Raw genomic sequence first — 16,809 nt, forward strand, 5'->3', positions numbered from 1 at the left:
AACTTAAAGACACTGAAACGTGGAAGCTTAAAAATGCTTGATGACGAAATGCGAGTGTCTTTATCTAATATTCCACCAAATATTGAAAAGCTGTGTTCATCCCATCAACCTCATACATCCCATTAAAATGGTAAGTAGTTATTGGTGTTATTCAACTTTTTTAAATTCTTGCACATATTTACATACTGTTACTCATAAATGACAACAATGTATGTTATTATCTTACAAATCATATATTTTTAAAAATATAAATGAAAGGTTTTCATGAGATATGTTGTATCCCCATACATTTCGTTATTACAATTTATGTATGTGTCCGTATCTCTTATAACGGGTTAGTTTAACCTCTGGTTTGCTAGTAAAACTGAGTTACCGTGTCACAAAATGATGCATGTCTAAAAAGTGTGTCACCAACATAAAAAGTTTGGAAAGCTCTGCTCCAGAGCTTTATAGTCTGCTCCAGAATTTTCCCAGGGATTGTTGACTGGTCTGTAGTTCCCAGGTTCCTCCTTTTTGATATAGGGACAACGTTAGCCCTCCTGCAGTCATCTGGCACGTCACCCGTCCTCCATGATTTCTCAAAGAGAATAGACAGCGGTTCTGAGAGTCCTTCTTCCAGTTCATTACTCTAGGATACTCCTAGATCCATCATTGTCACTAGAGGCCCAAGTGGCCACTGCAGCTCAGAATACCTTTTACCAGTTTCAGCTGGTTTGCCATCTACGGCCTCTTCTGGACAGGGATAGCTTGGCCACAGTGGTCCAGGTGCTAACTAACCCCAAGACTGGATTACTGCAATGCGCTCTATGTGGGGCTGCCCTTAAGGCTGGTCTGGAAGCTGGAGCTAGTGCAGAATGCAGCAGCACGGCTGTTGTCAGGAGCTGCCCCTTTTCAGCGTGCAGCTCCTTTGCTGAGGGAACTGCACTGGCTGCCTATTTGCTACCAGGCCAGGTTAAGGTATTAGTAGTAGTGTACAAAGCTCTAAAAAACTTGGGACCAGGATACCTGCAAGAGCGCCTCCTTCTTTACCAACCTGCCTGGTCACTGAGGTCATCAGAGGGCATGTTCTTGGTGGTTCCGTGTGGACCCATGGCCCAGTTGGAGGATGTGGTGGAACCACCCCACGCTTTTATTTGTTTAAACACAGGGTTAAGGGTTTACTGCTTCTCCATACATTGGAGGTTGCCTGGTGGGTGGGAGAGAATGTATGGACCGGTGTGAGTGGCTGAGTGCCTGGGGCTGTGTGATTGGTCAGTGAGAATGCTGATGGGCGGGGGTGCGGGAGTGAGTTAGAGGGGGTACAAGAGGCAGTTTGACGATAGATGAGAGGGAGGGATTGGATCCCTTAGATAAAACATCTCCTGGGGACAGGGAGTGGCGGCTAGTGGTTTTAGGCCGTAGCTTAGCTTAGCTTAGGCTAAGAGGCAAACATATAAAATAACTAAGAAAAAGAACATATTCAAGACATCTTTTGAGGTTCAATCTTTATAGTAATCTAAATACGTTGTTTTGATTCTGTTACATTGAGTCTATACTTAAGTCCTCATCACACTATTTATACTTAACCTAGGCAGAGGTTAAAAAAGGGCACAAGTCACACAATTATACTCTAGGAAAAAAAGAGCATAATAAAGGTGGTAAATACGGAAGCCTGAGGTGGGTGAGAACAGCCTGCCTAGGTTTGCAAACCCCTCCTGTTGTGAGGGACTGTAGGCTGGGTGAAGGGGGGGGGGCAGTTTCATCACAGAGTCCACCAGGAAAAGGGCCTTCAGTGTGGTGCCCCCTTCCTGTGGAACTCCCTGCCTTTGGAGGTCAGGCAGGCGCAAACGCTGTGTTCCTTCTGGCGCCTCCTGAACACACTGTTGTTTCAAGAGGCCTTCCTTGAATGACCAGCTGCAGTTTATTAAATTCGGCCTTATTGTACTGTGTCTTTAAAAAAATGTTTTAACTTAACATGGTGTTTTATTCTTTTATCTTTGCTGTTCACTGCTCCAAAATCTTTTGATGTGGAGCAGTATATAAATAATGTAAATAAATAAATAAAATAAAAAAGAACAGGAACCAGTGTGGGATGACATTCGAAGGATGCAGCAACGAGGACACAGACGCCGTGAGTTATGGAGCATCATCCGTTAAACACCCCTCCAAATCTCAGGACTACTCTTCTCCTTCAAAATTATCATAGGATATCTAAGCCTGACCATGTGAATCAATAATCTGGGCCCCTCCTGTTGCAAGTGGATGTGACTTCCAAAGTTGGGAGCCACCTCCACTGTCCTCCAAGTACCATCAACAACCCCCCTGCCTCATAGAGAGAGAACCCCCGAAGTCCTCACGAGCCCTCAACTTGTATGTACATAACTTTGTCCCATATATTCTTATAGGTTTTATAGCTCATTTCCCACAAGTTCCACAATGGCACCAGCTACCCATCCCAACTTGGAAATCGCAGTCATTTTTCTAGTTGCTGGAGCACAAGACAGAAATTCCCTCCCTTCTCTTAGCTATTATATAAGGATATGACAAATTCCAGCAAGATTAGACGCTTGAAAATTGAGTTGAAGTTTCAAAATTAGTGACAAAACTGGAGGTTCCTCTTTGGGTGAAACATCTGCAGACATTTCAAGGGGAGCTAAAGGAATATTGATAAAATGTGATAGGTTACATTTACAACAACAAATTGATTACTAAGGTAAGGGAAAGTGAAACAAAAAATCCCACTACAACAATGGAATAAGGTGCTGCATTTTTTCAGGCACAAAAACAAAACAAAACCTTGAAATGTATATTATTTTATTTATTTAAAACATTTGTATCCTGCCCTATATCATTAAGATAATTAAGAAATGAGCTCCAGGTCACCTCAAGAACTGCTGTCAGCCTTCCTGGTGCCATTGTTCTGGAAAGTACCATTCCAGGGTGCTCTTTTTTCCTACCTCCTTGCCTAGTATGCAGACATATGAAACATTCAGCCCTATTTCTGCAATGAATATACCTGGTCCAGTTGTTCAGCATGTGGCCATGTCCTTAAAAGGGGAGGGGGGGAGATTTGCAAGGGGATAGGATGGGTTTTGTGATGCGCCTCTGTTGGAGGGGTTCCTGCCAGACGTTGGATATATGGATCTTGCCTGTCCTCAGCCAGTGGTTCCCCTCCTGGGAAAGACTGGGAGGAGAACAAGATTTCTCCAGAGACTTCTTCTCCAGGGACTGGACCAATGGCTGCCACTATAGGTGTTCACCGATGCCATGCTGACTTCTGGAGAAGGGGAAACAACAGCGGCAATGAGCAAATAAGGAAGCACACAAACAGCAAGAAGAACTGCTTGGTGGGTGTCCAGAACCCTTTATTACATAAAAACAGAATTGACTTCAAACAAAATAAAAATGGAAAACCCTGTGCGATGACCAAACTGTCCTCTGGAGTTGTCGTGTTGTGTGAGAAAATGATCTGAGAGTGCCCCCTAATGGACAAGAAGAGACCTCAGCACCTTTCACATACTTTCTCTTGAGAGATGGCAACAACCTAATGATTCTAAGATCTGCTTTTAGGGCCTGGGGGAAGCAAATTTGGAGGGGTGATAAAAATTCAGGGAAGAACCCAAGGGGAGCAGGGGATGGGTCAATGCCCAGATGGCTGCCCCAGACACAGATCTTCACAGCACAAGACTCCACACCTTCTCCTTGAGTCACCTACACCCTCCAGGGTATGTCATCTCTCACCACCCTCCCTTTCAATCTCTTTGAATCCCTCCCCTCCATTACATTGCTGAGAATGGCTATTTGTACAACCGAAAGGATGAGCCTTTCCTCTGCCCCTAAACCTCAGGGTTCCCTCTCTTCGCCATCTCTAATGAGGCACACAGTGCAATGACTGGGCACTGCCTGCTCAGGAGGAGGAATGAGAAGATGCAGAGCCACCTATAGGCCAAATGCCTGCCCTCTCCCTTTGCCTCTCATCACAGACCTATGGAGCACCAAGCCCTCTGCCCCAGCCGAGAAGCATTCCATCATTTATTTGCCTATGGAATGAATTCATGTTCAATTCTCATTGCCCAGCACTGAGGCTGAGCTTTAAAAAAAATAGAGTAAAACCCCAGCCCAGTGGCTATCCTGGTGGTTTGGAGCCTGACCACTGGGACATGATGGCAGGAGGGCAAACTGCTTCCCTTGTGCTGTGCAGCTGAATGAAGCAAGTGAGCCTTGGGCAGACTTAAGTGTACAGAGGCATTTGCATGCAAGGGGAGCCACGGCCACCAGGTGCAGAAGTCCCTGCAAGGCTTGTGGCCGGCAACAGATACTGCTGGAAGAAAAGGCAGCTGGGGTGCGTGAGGATCAGGAGCAAGAACTTGGAATGGGGATGGGAGAAGACCTCTGAGAAGGAAGAGGCTGCTGGCACACCACTCTGCTTGGGTTGCAATGATATTCACTGTGTCCAGCTAAAAGGGAGAAACTCCAAGACCCCCACTCTTAATATTATTTTTATATTTGTGCTGGCCACTCTCCATCACTGTGCCCCACCAGATCTTACGACTTGCACACAGAGATTGGCCCCGGCCATATTTTAAAGAAAGATGGTGTGGATTATACAAAAGCAGCCCCTCTATAAATGTAGCCACAGCAACTGCTGCTGCTGGTATAAAAACAAATCTGGAGCTTCCTCACATAGCCCCACCTGGCAACTCTCCCCCATGCCCACACCCCAGGATCCTCTGGCAAAATCCTGAGACTTCATGCCCCTAGGAATGAGGGGTGGTGCACAAGACAGAAAACGTCAGAGATCCCTTTTCTAAAAATAGAAATCTTGTGCTGAATCATTTGATAAAGCATCAGAAAGACTCCTGAAATACAAAGTTTACGCTCAAATTCTGTTCTTAGTGGGGCTGGCTTAGCACTTTGGCCATATTGGAGATCCTCCTTTCCCAGCCAGTTGCCTTGTCTTTTTGCACTGTGTGAGAAGAAGGGGTTAGCTGCTTGCTGTGCACAGTTAAACAGATCAAAGGAGCTACTAAGTAAAGATTATAAAATTGTCCAAACTCAACTGGAGTTCCCAGCAGACTCAGCAGGTGGCTTTGTCTTTTTAAAAAATAAGAAACTGTAAACACATTTTAAATAAGACATCAATGTCTACAGGTACACTGGTTCAAGTGCCAGTCCTGATTCGCCCACCCATTCCCCTCCCCCACCTTAAAAAAGACTGTGATAACAAAAAACCTCATTCCTGACATGTTGAAGCACAGGTAACAAACAGATAGAAAAGATCAGGTGCTGGGGGCGAGGCTCTTCTTGGAAGGTTCATTTGGTTTTGTTTCCTTTCTAGAGGGCCCCTAGGAAATACCTGAGATGAAGGGGATGTTCCATCATTTGAGCAGAACCTTGTGCCAGGGGCAGCTCCCCATGCTGGGATGAGAGCAGCATCCCCTCCCCCTCCCCCTCCCCCAAGAAAACATGAGCAAGTGCTGATGTCTGTCTGAGGACCCCATCATGTGTCCACAATCTCCCTGGTGGGGGACTGCTCATGAGAAATGCCTTGTGTACTGTGGATGGCCTGGTTGTGGGGCACCGAGTTCTGCTGCAGCTCCAGTGCCATGGCATTTTGTGGGAACTCCTTCACCTGCTTCTTGTACTCAAGGAAAGTGCAGGCCTTGGTGGCAATGGCAATGATGTTCTTGCCAATAAAGATAGTGGAGACTCTGCTGTCTTGGAACAGGACCATGTTAATGGCCCGGATGAAGATGGTGACAACGTTGATGGTCACCAGGCTCAGCACAGGGTAAAGCATCATTTTCTGGGGAGCAATGTGCTCCCCCTGCATGCTAATCTCACTGAGGGAAACACAAGGCAGGATCAGGAGCAGAATGTAGCAGTAGAAGAACATGAGCCCTTCTGCCCAGATTGGCAGCCCGGTCTTGTGTGGCTCCCACAGATTAGCTTGAATGTCCAAGATATCCAGTAGGTCTAAGGCCACCCAGAAGAGACGCCCTCGCAAATCCTCTTTCTTCCGGAAGGTGCGAATGTATTCCATGCTGTCCAAGGCCACGAGCACCAGGTACAGTCCTGGCACGCAGATGGAGAGAAGCAAGGTCAACGCCTTCCTGGCCACCGTCTCCAGGTTTCTCTTATCAGCCTTGTAGTTCTGGAATATAAAATATAGTTTGATTTCCAGCACAAAGATGTAGAGGAACCAAAGGATCATAGCATAGCCACGCTTGGCTGTCTTCACCTCAGCCCCCACCCAGACGGCCACATAGCGCAGCACAATCAGAAAGCAGATGTCTCCTACCAGGACGATGATGCAGACGCCAATCTTACGGGGCCCTTGGTTCTGCTCCACCAGATAAGCATCCATAAATGCCATGCTGGTCATGATAACAATTGTGGTGAGACACACATGCCGCTTGTCCGGGGGTGGAAGCACCATGGTGAGATGATAGAACCACCCACCCACTCTTTCCGGCCTCCTTGTGTTGCTACAAGTGCAGGCCTACATTCGTCCCTGATGGAGTCCCACCAGGTGGGTGACAGCAGCCCTCCTCAGTTACCAAAGGAGTTTCAGCAAGGCAATGCCAGATGAGCCTGATACTTCATGTGATATCCTCAGGTTCCAGTTGCCCAGAAGCACATCACACTTGGCACAATCATCAAACCAGAAGGGTCTGCTGTATATGGAGTGAGATTCCCACATACAAAACCATCAGACAAATCCTCCACTGCGCCCCACTGTAATTGCCTCCTGTCCAAGGCGATTCCCAGTACCTCTGAAAGTATTTTTGAGAAAACCTCTTTCTTTCAGCTATGATTCCCTGTGTTTGAGTTTTCACTGTTAATTTCCTTCTTGGGATAGGGGGAGTCCCTCACTGGTCTGTAGGTAAACTTTCTTATGGGCTTTCTGGCAGCAACTCATCCAGATCATCAATTAGAGAAATTATCCAGCAGCTTTATCAGTGTCACAGAGGAAGAGCAGACCAAAATGTGTTGCTCTCCAAATGGTGACTCAAACTTTTCCAGAGTTGCAAACAGGAGTGGGAGCTTCCCAGGGTATCCTTCCTTCGCCTGTGACTCCCTCTGGTCTTCCTGCCACAACCCTATCTAGAGCAGTATCCATGTTGAACCAGTGAGACATTTCAAAGTGAGGGTTCTGATCCACTGTGTTTTCTGATTCCCTGGTGACATCCACTCTGATCTGAAAAAGACCAAAGAAACGACAAGTGAGGGACATCCGTATCAAGAACCTGCATCTCTAAGGATGGGTATTGCTTCCATCCAGTGCGCTCTGAGAGACACCCTCACCTGTATCCCATTTTCTCATTCATTTAGGCAGCATTGCCAAATCAAGAAAGGGTTTTTAATGTCTTGCAGATCAGTTTAACTACAGCACAGGGTAAACTTTGATGGGCAATGCCACCTGCTGCTTATTCCAGCTACAAGGATTTTCACATTGAAAGCAGCCAGAAGTACTGCAAGGAGGCAGTGCAGCTGTGCCGACATCCTGCTTATTCCTGACAGTGACTAGGGGTGAAAGGCTGCTGTATCAGGGTTGGAGCGAGTGGCAGTTGCAAGTGGGGATTTGGAAATGAAGGCACTTACCAGAGGATGGCTCCAAGAAAGTCTTCTTCCACCCCTCTCAACAAAAGGTTAATCTAAATGTTAGCAACAGGGAATGAGAGTGAGAGATGGGATATGAGCTCTGCATCTTCCTACTGAAGGTGGATGTCAACAGTAATTCTTCCAGAGGGGTCTGGTGGTCCCTATTATTCCACTACTAACATACACTGTTTCTCCATGTATGTTTCCCATTGCACATCAGTGTATCCCGGATTCCAACTATCTGGTTAGACACTTTTAGCTTCTACCACATGCTCCAACTATGCTAGCTGGAGCACTTTAGGATTTGGTGCAACTACCCTGTGCCAGCATATCTTGGATACAGCCCTACAGGAGACTCTTGCACTGAGAGCCAAAATATACTGGCTTGTGAGGGAGCCCTCTCTCTGAGTGTGAGGAGCCCTAATGATGAAGCGTCAGCGCACAAGTGAGTTAAGCACATGTGCAAGGAGAAGGTGAGTGTAATTACTTAATTATCTATTAAATTATCTCAGGTAATCATTTACAACTCATAAGTTATCAGCTGAACAATACTGAACAATAGCTGAACAAGTTATCAGCAATCCCAGTGCATCAAGGGAACAGCGAAGGGAGCCAAATCCCAGAAGGGTAACCCCTTACAAACTTACAGTGGGGAGCTAAATCCCAGGCAAGGGAATCCAGCAAGAACTTACAGGTCTTGCAGCCTTGCTCTAACAGAGATTCCTGAGTGGTTTAAGAGAACATCAGCCACATATTTAAACTAATCCCAAGTTTAGGAAGGGGCAAAAAAGAAGAAGCCATTCATAGCTCTATATTGGCAAGAGCCACTATACAGGACTAACTAGTGGAAGAGTCTACTTATAAACAAAAACAAAAAAGTGCAGGCTAGCTTCAGTTTGGGCTCAGTGTAGGTTCAGATTTTAGGCCTTAAAAAGTAGCTCATTAAGTGAAGCACAGAAAAAGATTAATCCCAAGTTTAGAGGTCAGCTTATGATTTAGTTTTAAAACACACACACACACACACGACAAAGGACTCAGCCCTTGCAAACCACATCCCTTCCCAAATCACCTACCCTTTGTTCGCTGTCCCCTCCAACGGCCCACTGAATACAGGATCTCCCCTAAATAGGTCTCCCATTCACTATTCTCTACAGTCCTCCTTCCTAAATAGGAATCTCCATTCTGGAGGCCAATAGACCTACATGCCCAGCCACTGGAAGCTAGTGCTGACCAAGAGTTCATGCACAGCCTCCCTTGCTTTTCAAACAAGACCCTCCAATCAGATTCAATTCAGCAGCAGCTGGGCCTATCTGTATAAGGAGGCAGGCTTGCGAAGGAGTCAGCTGTCAGAGCGCAAGGAGCCCCAGTGATGAAGCAAGTTAACACAAGCTTTTGTTGATAACTCCAGCTACATGGTTGAGGCCTATCAAGACCGAGGGAAGGGTAAACCCACACACGCAGGGAGTTCTGTGCCACCGCTTTCACACTGGTAACTCTTGCTGCATGAGTCCAGGCAGAGGAAAGTCCAGCCTGCTGGTACACTGAGCTGACAACAAACAAAGACACACAATCCACAGCAAACAAGAGTTCAAGTCTATGAAACACCTCACAGTACTTTTCATGGCAAGTCTAGCAATCCAAAGTTCCAATTAAGGGAGAGTGCCTCCAAAAGCACAGATGATGATGGATACAGAGAAGGCGTTGGGCAATGAAGACAAGACGTTCCTAGCAAAGACTCCTCGCCTTCACATCAGCTTAGAAGGGGAAGGCATGACTATAAAACACCCCCTCCGGATCCCTTGACAGACAAGGGCCTTTCAGCAAGGCCCCTGTCTAAACAGGGCACCACTGCTCAGCCTTCCAGCATTGATGTTTCAACCTGGGTGACCTTTCTGCAAACCACACCCCACCTCTTGTCAGGTTGTCATGGACAGCTTGAAATCCAGGACCACCAAGGTGGCCTTCTCTGAAATGCTACCTGTTCCATGTGCAGGGTCAGCTTGACAGGTGAAGCTGAGGAGTCCCAGTGCATTAGTGAGATGGTGGTGCAGGGAGGAGGGGTTCAGATCTGTTAGGCACTGGGGAACATTTTGAGACAAGCTGAACCTGTACAAGAGGGATGGGCTGCACTTGAACCAAAATGGAACCAGATTACTGGTGCTAAACATAAAAAAGGTGGCAGAGTCGCTTTTAAACTAAACCCTAGGGGAGAGCTGACAGGAACTGGGAAGCATCTGGTTAGGCTTAAATCATCCCTAGGGGATGAAATTGAAAATGTTTTTGATTGCCCAAATGTAGAAGGGGAGGAAATAGACCATGAGCATACGGTGAAACATAATAGCCAATCAAAGAGGCCTAACTGCCATAGCAAAGGATACATACCTTAGAGACATCTGGGGAGTGACACCATGTATAGGTGTTTCTATACAAATGCTAGAAGCCTCTGAGCCAAAATGGGAGAGTTGGAGTGCCAGGTTTTAAAGGAGAACTTAGATATAGTGGGCATTATGGAAACCTGGTGGAATGGAGAGAACCAGTGGGACACAGTCATCTCTGGATATAAACTCCACGAGAAGGATAAGGAAGGGTGTGCTGGAGGGTGAGTTGCTCTGTCTGTCAAAGAGGACATAGCGTTGAGCATACCAGAACACCTAAAAGGGCCAGTCGCTTCCACAGAAGCACTGTGGGTGACAGTACAGGGCTCCAAAATTAATTTAGTACTTGGAACATGCTATTGTCCCCCAGACCAGAAGGCCCAGGGTGACCTTGAGATGGAAAACAAAATCAGGGAGGCCTCCAAATGATGAAGTGTTATAATTCGGTGACTTCAATTACTCCAAGAATGACTGGATAAATGCAGTTCCAGTCACAACAAAGAAGTTAAATTTCTCAATAGCCTAAATAACTGTGCCCTAGTACAGTTGGTCTTGGAACCAACTAGAGGGGAGGCAACCCTGGATTTAATCTTAAGTGGTGTTGCCCAGGACCTAGTATGAGATGCAAGTGCTGTTGTACCATTTTGAAAGAGCAACCAAAGTGCTATCAGATGTAATATATATTTAAATGGACAATTGCCCATGAAGTCCACACAGTCACACTTGACGTGAAAAGGGGAAACTTCTCTAAAATGAGGGGACTGGTAAAAAGGAAGTTGAAAGAGGGAGTCTAGAGGGCTAAATCCCTTCAAAATGCTTTGAGGTTGCTCAAAACCACAATAACAGAAGCTCAGCTAAAATGTATACCACGGGTTAGGAAAGGTAATAGGAAGTCCAAGTGGTCAATGGTATGGTTAATGAACAGTGTCAAGGGAGCTATTAGAGAAAACAGAGCTTCCTTCAGAAAATGGAAGTCTTGCCCAGATCAGCAAAACAAAAGGGAGCACAAACCAAACAATAAGAGATGCAAAAAAAGCTTTTTGAGGAGCATATTGCTAACAACATCAAGGTCAACAATAAAGAATTCTTTAAACATATCAGAAGCTGGAAACCAGCTAGGGAGACAGTTGGATGACAACTGAGTTAAAGGAGTACTAAAGGAGGATAAGGAGATCGCAGAGAAGCTGAATGAATTCTTCTCATCTGACTTGGCAGCAGAAGATATAGGACAGATACTTGTGCCTGAACTGATGTTTTCAGGAAGGAAGTTCTCAACCACACCAACAAACTGAAAGCAAATAAATCACCTGGCCCAGATGGTATCCATTCTCAAAGAACTCAATATGAAATTGCTGATCTTCTAACCAAAATATCATAGAATCATAGAATAGTAGGGTTGGAAGGGGCCTACAAGGCCATCGAGTCCAACCCCTGCTCAATGCAGGAATCCAAGTCAGAGCATCCCTGACAGATGGCTGTCCAGCCTCGTCTTGAACGCCTCCAGTGTGGGAGAGCCCACCACCTCCCTAGGTAGTTGGTTCCATTGTCGTATTACTCTAACAGTCAGAAAGTTTTTCCTGATGTTCAGCCGGAATCTGGCTTCCTGTAACTTGAGCCCATTATTCTGTGTCCTGCACTCTGGGATGATCAAGAAGAGATCCTGGCCTTCTTCTCTGTGACAACCTTTCAAGTACTTGAAGAGTGCTATCATATCTCCCCTCAGCCTTCTCTTCTCAAGGCTAAACATGCCCAGTTCTTTCAGTCTCTTCATAGGGCTTTGTTTCCAGTCCTCTGATCATCTTTGTTGCCCTCCTCTGAACCCTCCCCAGTTTGTCTGCATCCTTCTTAAAGTGTGGTGCCCAGAACTGGACACAGTACTCCAGATGAGGCCTAACCAGTGCTGAGTAGAGGGGAACTAGTACTTCCCGGGATTTGGAAGCGATGCTTCTATGAATGCAGCCCAAAATAGCATTTGCCTTTTTTGCAGCCACATCACACTGTTGGCTCATATTCAGGTTGTGATCTACAACAATTCCAAGATCTTTCTCGCTTGTAGTGTTGTTGAGCCACGTATCCCCTGTCTTGTAACTGTGCATTTGGTTTCTTTTTCCTAGGTGCAGAAGTTGGCATTGATCCCTATTAAATGTCATTCTGTTGTTTTCTGCCCAGCGCTCCAGTCTATCAAGATCACTTTGAATTCTGTTTCTGTCTTCTGAATTCTGTTTCTGTCTTCCAAAGTATTAGCTATCCCGCCCAATTTTGTGTCATCTGCAAATTTGATCAGCATTCCCTGCACCTCCTCCTCCAAGTCATTCATAAAAATGTTGAAGAGCACTGGGCCCAGGACTGAGCCCTGCGGTACCCCACTCATTACCTCTCCCCAGTTTGAGAAGGTCCCATTGATAAGCACTCTTTGAGTCCGATTCTGTAGCCCACTGTGGATCCACCGGATCATTGTTTCCTCTAGCCCACTTTGAGCTAGTTTGCTCATCAGGAGATCATGGGGCATTTTGTCGAAAGCTTTGCTGAAGTCGAGGTGTATGATGTCTACAGCATTCCCACGGTCTACAAGGGAGGTTACTTGATCAAAAATTGAGATCAGATTTGTCTGGCAGGACTTGTTTTTGACATATGCAATATGTCCCTAAGATCAGCCTCTGTACCAGAGCACCAGAAGATGGCCCATGTAACACCAATTTTTAAAAAGGGAACCAGGGGGATCTGGAAAATTACAAGCCAGTTAGCTTAACATCTGTTCTGGGTAAATTGGTTCAAACCATTATTTGACAAAATTACAAGACAAAATTAGTAAGCATTAGTAAGCATATTAGTAAGCTCTGCTGAAAAAGAATCAACCTGGCTTCCACAAAGGTAAGTCCTGTCTCACTAACCTTTTAGAGTTCTTTGAGAGTGTCAATAATCATATAGACAGGGTGATCCAGTAGACATTGTTTACTTGAACTTCCAAAAGGGATTTGGAAGTCTAACATTTTTTAAAAACATTTTTTTTAATTTATTTTTCTTGTAACACACACTTCCATAGCAGTGGACTCTGTTTTTAACCTCCAGTGAGTAGAGGATCAGGCACACGCTACTCTAGAACAATCAGAAAGCTAGACACAAAAAGGGAAAAGAGACAATGGAAGGACAAGACTCTCCAGTGGTGGTGACCTGCAAGGTGTGTGCAATGTTTGTTTTCTTGCCTGAGAACAACATGGCCTACACCTGCAAAAAGTGCAAGTTGATCACGCTGCTGGAAGAAAAAGTAAGTGGACTGGAGTGGCGACTGCCGACCCTCCAGGGAATAAGAGAACACAAAGAGTTCTTGGACAGAATGGGGGAACTACAGCAGCAAAGGGAAGACCAGAAGCTTGAAGAACATCAGCAAGCAGAGGCAGAAGTGGGAAATGCTGAGGTGAGGAAAAATGGAGTAGAGGATACACCTTGGAAAAGGGTGACAGTTAGGAGCAGAAGAACTAGAAGCCACTCTACACCTGTGGAAGCAGTGGAGCTGTGGAACTGATTCCAGGCACTTCAGGATGAGACTGGAGGACAGCCTGCAGAGGAAGAATTACAGGGGAACTGTAATTCAGCAAGAGTGAGCAAGAGCCTGAAGGTCAGTCAAGCAGAGGCGATGAAACCCAGGCCTACAACAAGAAGAGAAGAGTAGTAGTAGTGGGAGACTCCTTGCTGTGTGGAATCGAAAACCCAAGTATGTCGCAAAGAACCATAGACTCGCCAGGTATGTTGTCTCCCAGGAGGACGGATTAGAGACATGACTGAAAGGTTGCCTGCACTCATAAAGCCCACTGACAGGTATCCCTATCCATGTGGGAAGAAATGATACCGCCAAGCAGAGCTACGAAGAGATCACGTCAGACTTTGAAGTTTTGGGAAGGAAACTCAAGAACTTTGGGGCCCAGATAGTTTTCTCATCCATCCTTCCAGTAGTTAGAAGAGGGATAGAAAGGGAACGAAAAATACTCCAGGTGAATGACTGGCTACGAAGGTGGTGCCGACAAGAGAGATTTGGATTCTGGGACCATGGGCTATACTTCTTGGAAGATGGACGGTTGGCAAGGGATGGATTGCACCTCACAAAGGCTGGGAAGAATGTGTTTGGCCACAGCATGAAGAACTTCATCAGGAGGGCTTTAAACTGAATCCTACAGGGAAGGGAGATGTAAAGTTGGGGGTAACAATGGACGATGGCTCATGCCCCACAACAGAAAGAACAGCTCTAATAGCGCCCAATAATAGTCTTCACAAACACGTAGGAAGAAAGCCACACTAAGAAGCACATGGTCTTCAATGTCTATATACTAATGCCCAGAGTATGGGAAACAAACAGAACGAACTTGAACTCTTAATATGAGAGGGAAATTATGACTTGATAGGTATAACTGAGACTTGGTGGGATTACTTGCATGACTGGAATACAGCAATTGAAGGATATAACTTGTTCAAAAAGAACAGGAGGAACAGAAAGGGAGGTAGGGTTACACTATATGTTAAAAATACATATCTCTGCGCAGAAATACAGGAGGATGAGCTTGGTAGCCCCAACAGCATCTGGGTTACCGGCCACCCAATGAAGGAGAAGACGAGGATGAAACTTTTGAAAAGCAAATAGCCAATGTTTTAAGGAAGCATGATGTAGTAGTAATGGGGGACTTCAGTTTCCCCAATATTGGTTGGGAGACAAATTCAGCAAAACAGGAAATTCCTGACTTGTGTGGTAGATAACTTCCTCCTGCAGATAGTAGAGGAAGGAACTAGAGGATCGGCTATCCTTGACTTGATCCTAACCAAAAGAGATGACTTAGTGGATAAAGTAGCAGTTACAGGAATTCTGGTGGAAAGCGACCATGTTATACTTGAGTTCTTGGTTCTAAAGGAAGCAAAAGCCGAGTGTAGCCAAATGCATACCCTGGATTTTAGGAATGCCGATTTTAAGAAATTCAGAACAAGTAAGTCCTATGGCAAGCGACGCTAACGAGAAAAGGAGTCCAAGATGGGTGGGAGCTTTTAAAAAAGGAATTCTCAAGGCACAATTACAAATAATTCCAACAAGAAAAAAAGGTGGAAGACAACAGAAGAAGCAAATGTGGCTTCACCAAAAGCTTAGAGATGACCTGAAAACAAGAAAGCACACATATAGGAAGTGGAAGGAAGGCCAAGCCTCAAAGGAAGAATACAGGCAGGTAGCACAGAATTGCAGGGATGGTGTCAAGAAGGCTAAAGGTGAGAACAAGCTGGGGTTAGCGAGGGTTGCTAAAAGCAACAAGAAGGCTTTCTTCAGCTATGTGCAGAGTAAAAGACAGAGGAAAGAAATGATGGTTCAGCTATTAAATCAGGATGGCAAAATGATAACAGATGACAAAGAAAAGGCAGAAGTGCTCAATTCCTACTTGGGCTCAGTCTATGACCCCCCTGGCAAAGGCAAAGTACAGGCTGAAGGGGCAGGATTGCAGCTCAAGATAGGCATATGGTCAAGGAATACCTAATTACTTTGAATGAGTTCAAATCTCCAGGGCCAGATGAACTGCATCCTAGAGTAATAAAGGAACTGGCAGAAGAACTCTCAGAACCACTGTCTATTATCTCTGAGAAATCATGGAGGATGGGTGAAGTGCTAGATGACTGGAGGAGGACTAATGTTGTCCCTATATTCAAAAAGACGCAACCTGGGAACTACAGATCAGTCAGTCTGACATCAATCCCTGGGAAAATTCTGGAGCAGATCATAAAGCAATCCATCTGGAAGCACCTTGACAACAATGCCGTGATTACTCGAAGCCAACATGGATTTGTCAAAAACAAGTCCTGCCAGACAAATCTGATCTCATTTTTTGATCAAGTAACCTCCCTTGTAGACCGTGGGAATGCTGTAGACATCATATACCTCGACTTCAGCAAAGCTTTCGACAAAGTGCCCCATGATATCCTGATGAGCAAACTAGCTCGAAGTGGGCTAGATGAAACAACGATCATGTGGATCCACAGTTGGCTACAGAATCGGACTCAAAGAGTGCTTATCAATGGGACCTTCTCAAGCTGGGGAGAGGTAACGAGTGGGGTACCGCAGGGCTCAGTCCTGGGCCCAGTGCTCTTCAATATTTTTATTAATGACTTGGAGGAGGAGGTGCAGGGAATGCTGATCAAATTTGCAGATGACACAAAATTGGGAGGGATAGCTAATACTTTGGAAGACAGAAACAAAATTCAAAGTGATCTGGATAGACTGGAGTGCTGGGCAGAAAACAACAGAATGGCATTTAATAGGGACAAATGCCAAGATCTGCACCTAGGAAAAAGAAACCAAATGCACAGTTACAAGATGGGGGATACGTGGCTCAACCACACTACGAGCGAGAAGGATCTTGGAATTGTCGTCGATCACAAGCTGAATATGAGCCAACAATGTGATGTGGCTGCAAAAAAGGCAAATGCTATTTTGGGCTGCATTCATAGAAGCATCGCTTCCAAATCCCGGGAAGTACTAGTTCCCCTCTACTCAGCACTGGTTAGGCCTCATCTGGAGTACTGTGTCCAGTTCTGGGCACCACACTTTAAGAAGGATGCAGACAAGCTGGAGAGGGTTCAAAGGAGGGCAACAAAGATGATCAGGGGACTGGAAACAAAGCCCTATGAAGAGAGACTGAAAGAACTGGGCATGTTTAGCCTTGAGAAGAGAAGACTGAGGGGAGATATGATAGCACTCTTCAAGTACTTGAAAGGTTGTCACAGAGAAGAAGGCCAGGATCTCTTCTTGATCATCCCAGAGTGCAGGACACGGAATAATGGGCTCAAGTTACAGGAAGCCAGATTCCGACTGAACATCAGGAAA

The 16,809-nt window shown here is 45.6% G+C and overlaps 1 protein-coding gene across 1 annotated transcript; it reads right to left on the reverse strand.

Moving 5' to 3' along the window:
• Positions 1-3,323: 3,323 nt before the first annotated feature.
• Positions 3,324-6,418, reverse strand: TMEM121 (transmembrane protein 121). The gene has a single exon (XM_084848170.1). The coding sequence runs from the start codon at positions 6,416-6,418 to the stop codon at positions 5,480-5,482; it is 939 nt and encodes a 312-aa protein (XP_084704296.1). The 3' UTR covers positions 3,324-5,479.
• Between the last annotated feature and the right edge of the window lie 10,391 nt (positions 6,419-16,809).

The sequence above is a fragment of the Heloderma suspectum genome, chromosome 4, assembly GCF_057233095.1.
Source record: "Heloderma suspectum isolate Gila_16-S chromosome 4, 16-S_ref, whole genome shotgun sequence".
NCBI lineage: Eukaryota > Metazoa > Chordata > Lepidosauria > Squamata > Helodermatidae > Heloderma > Heloderma suspectum.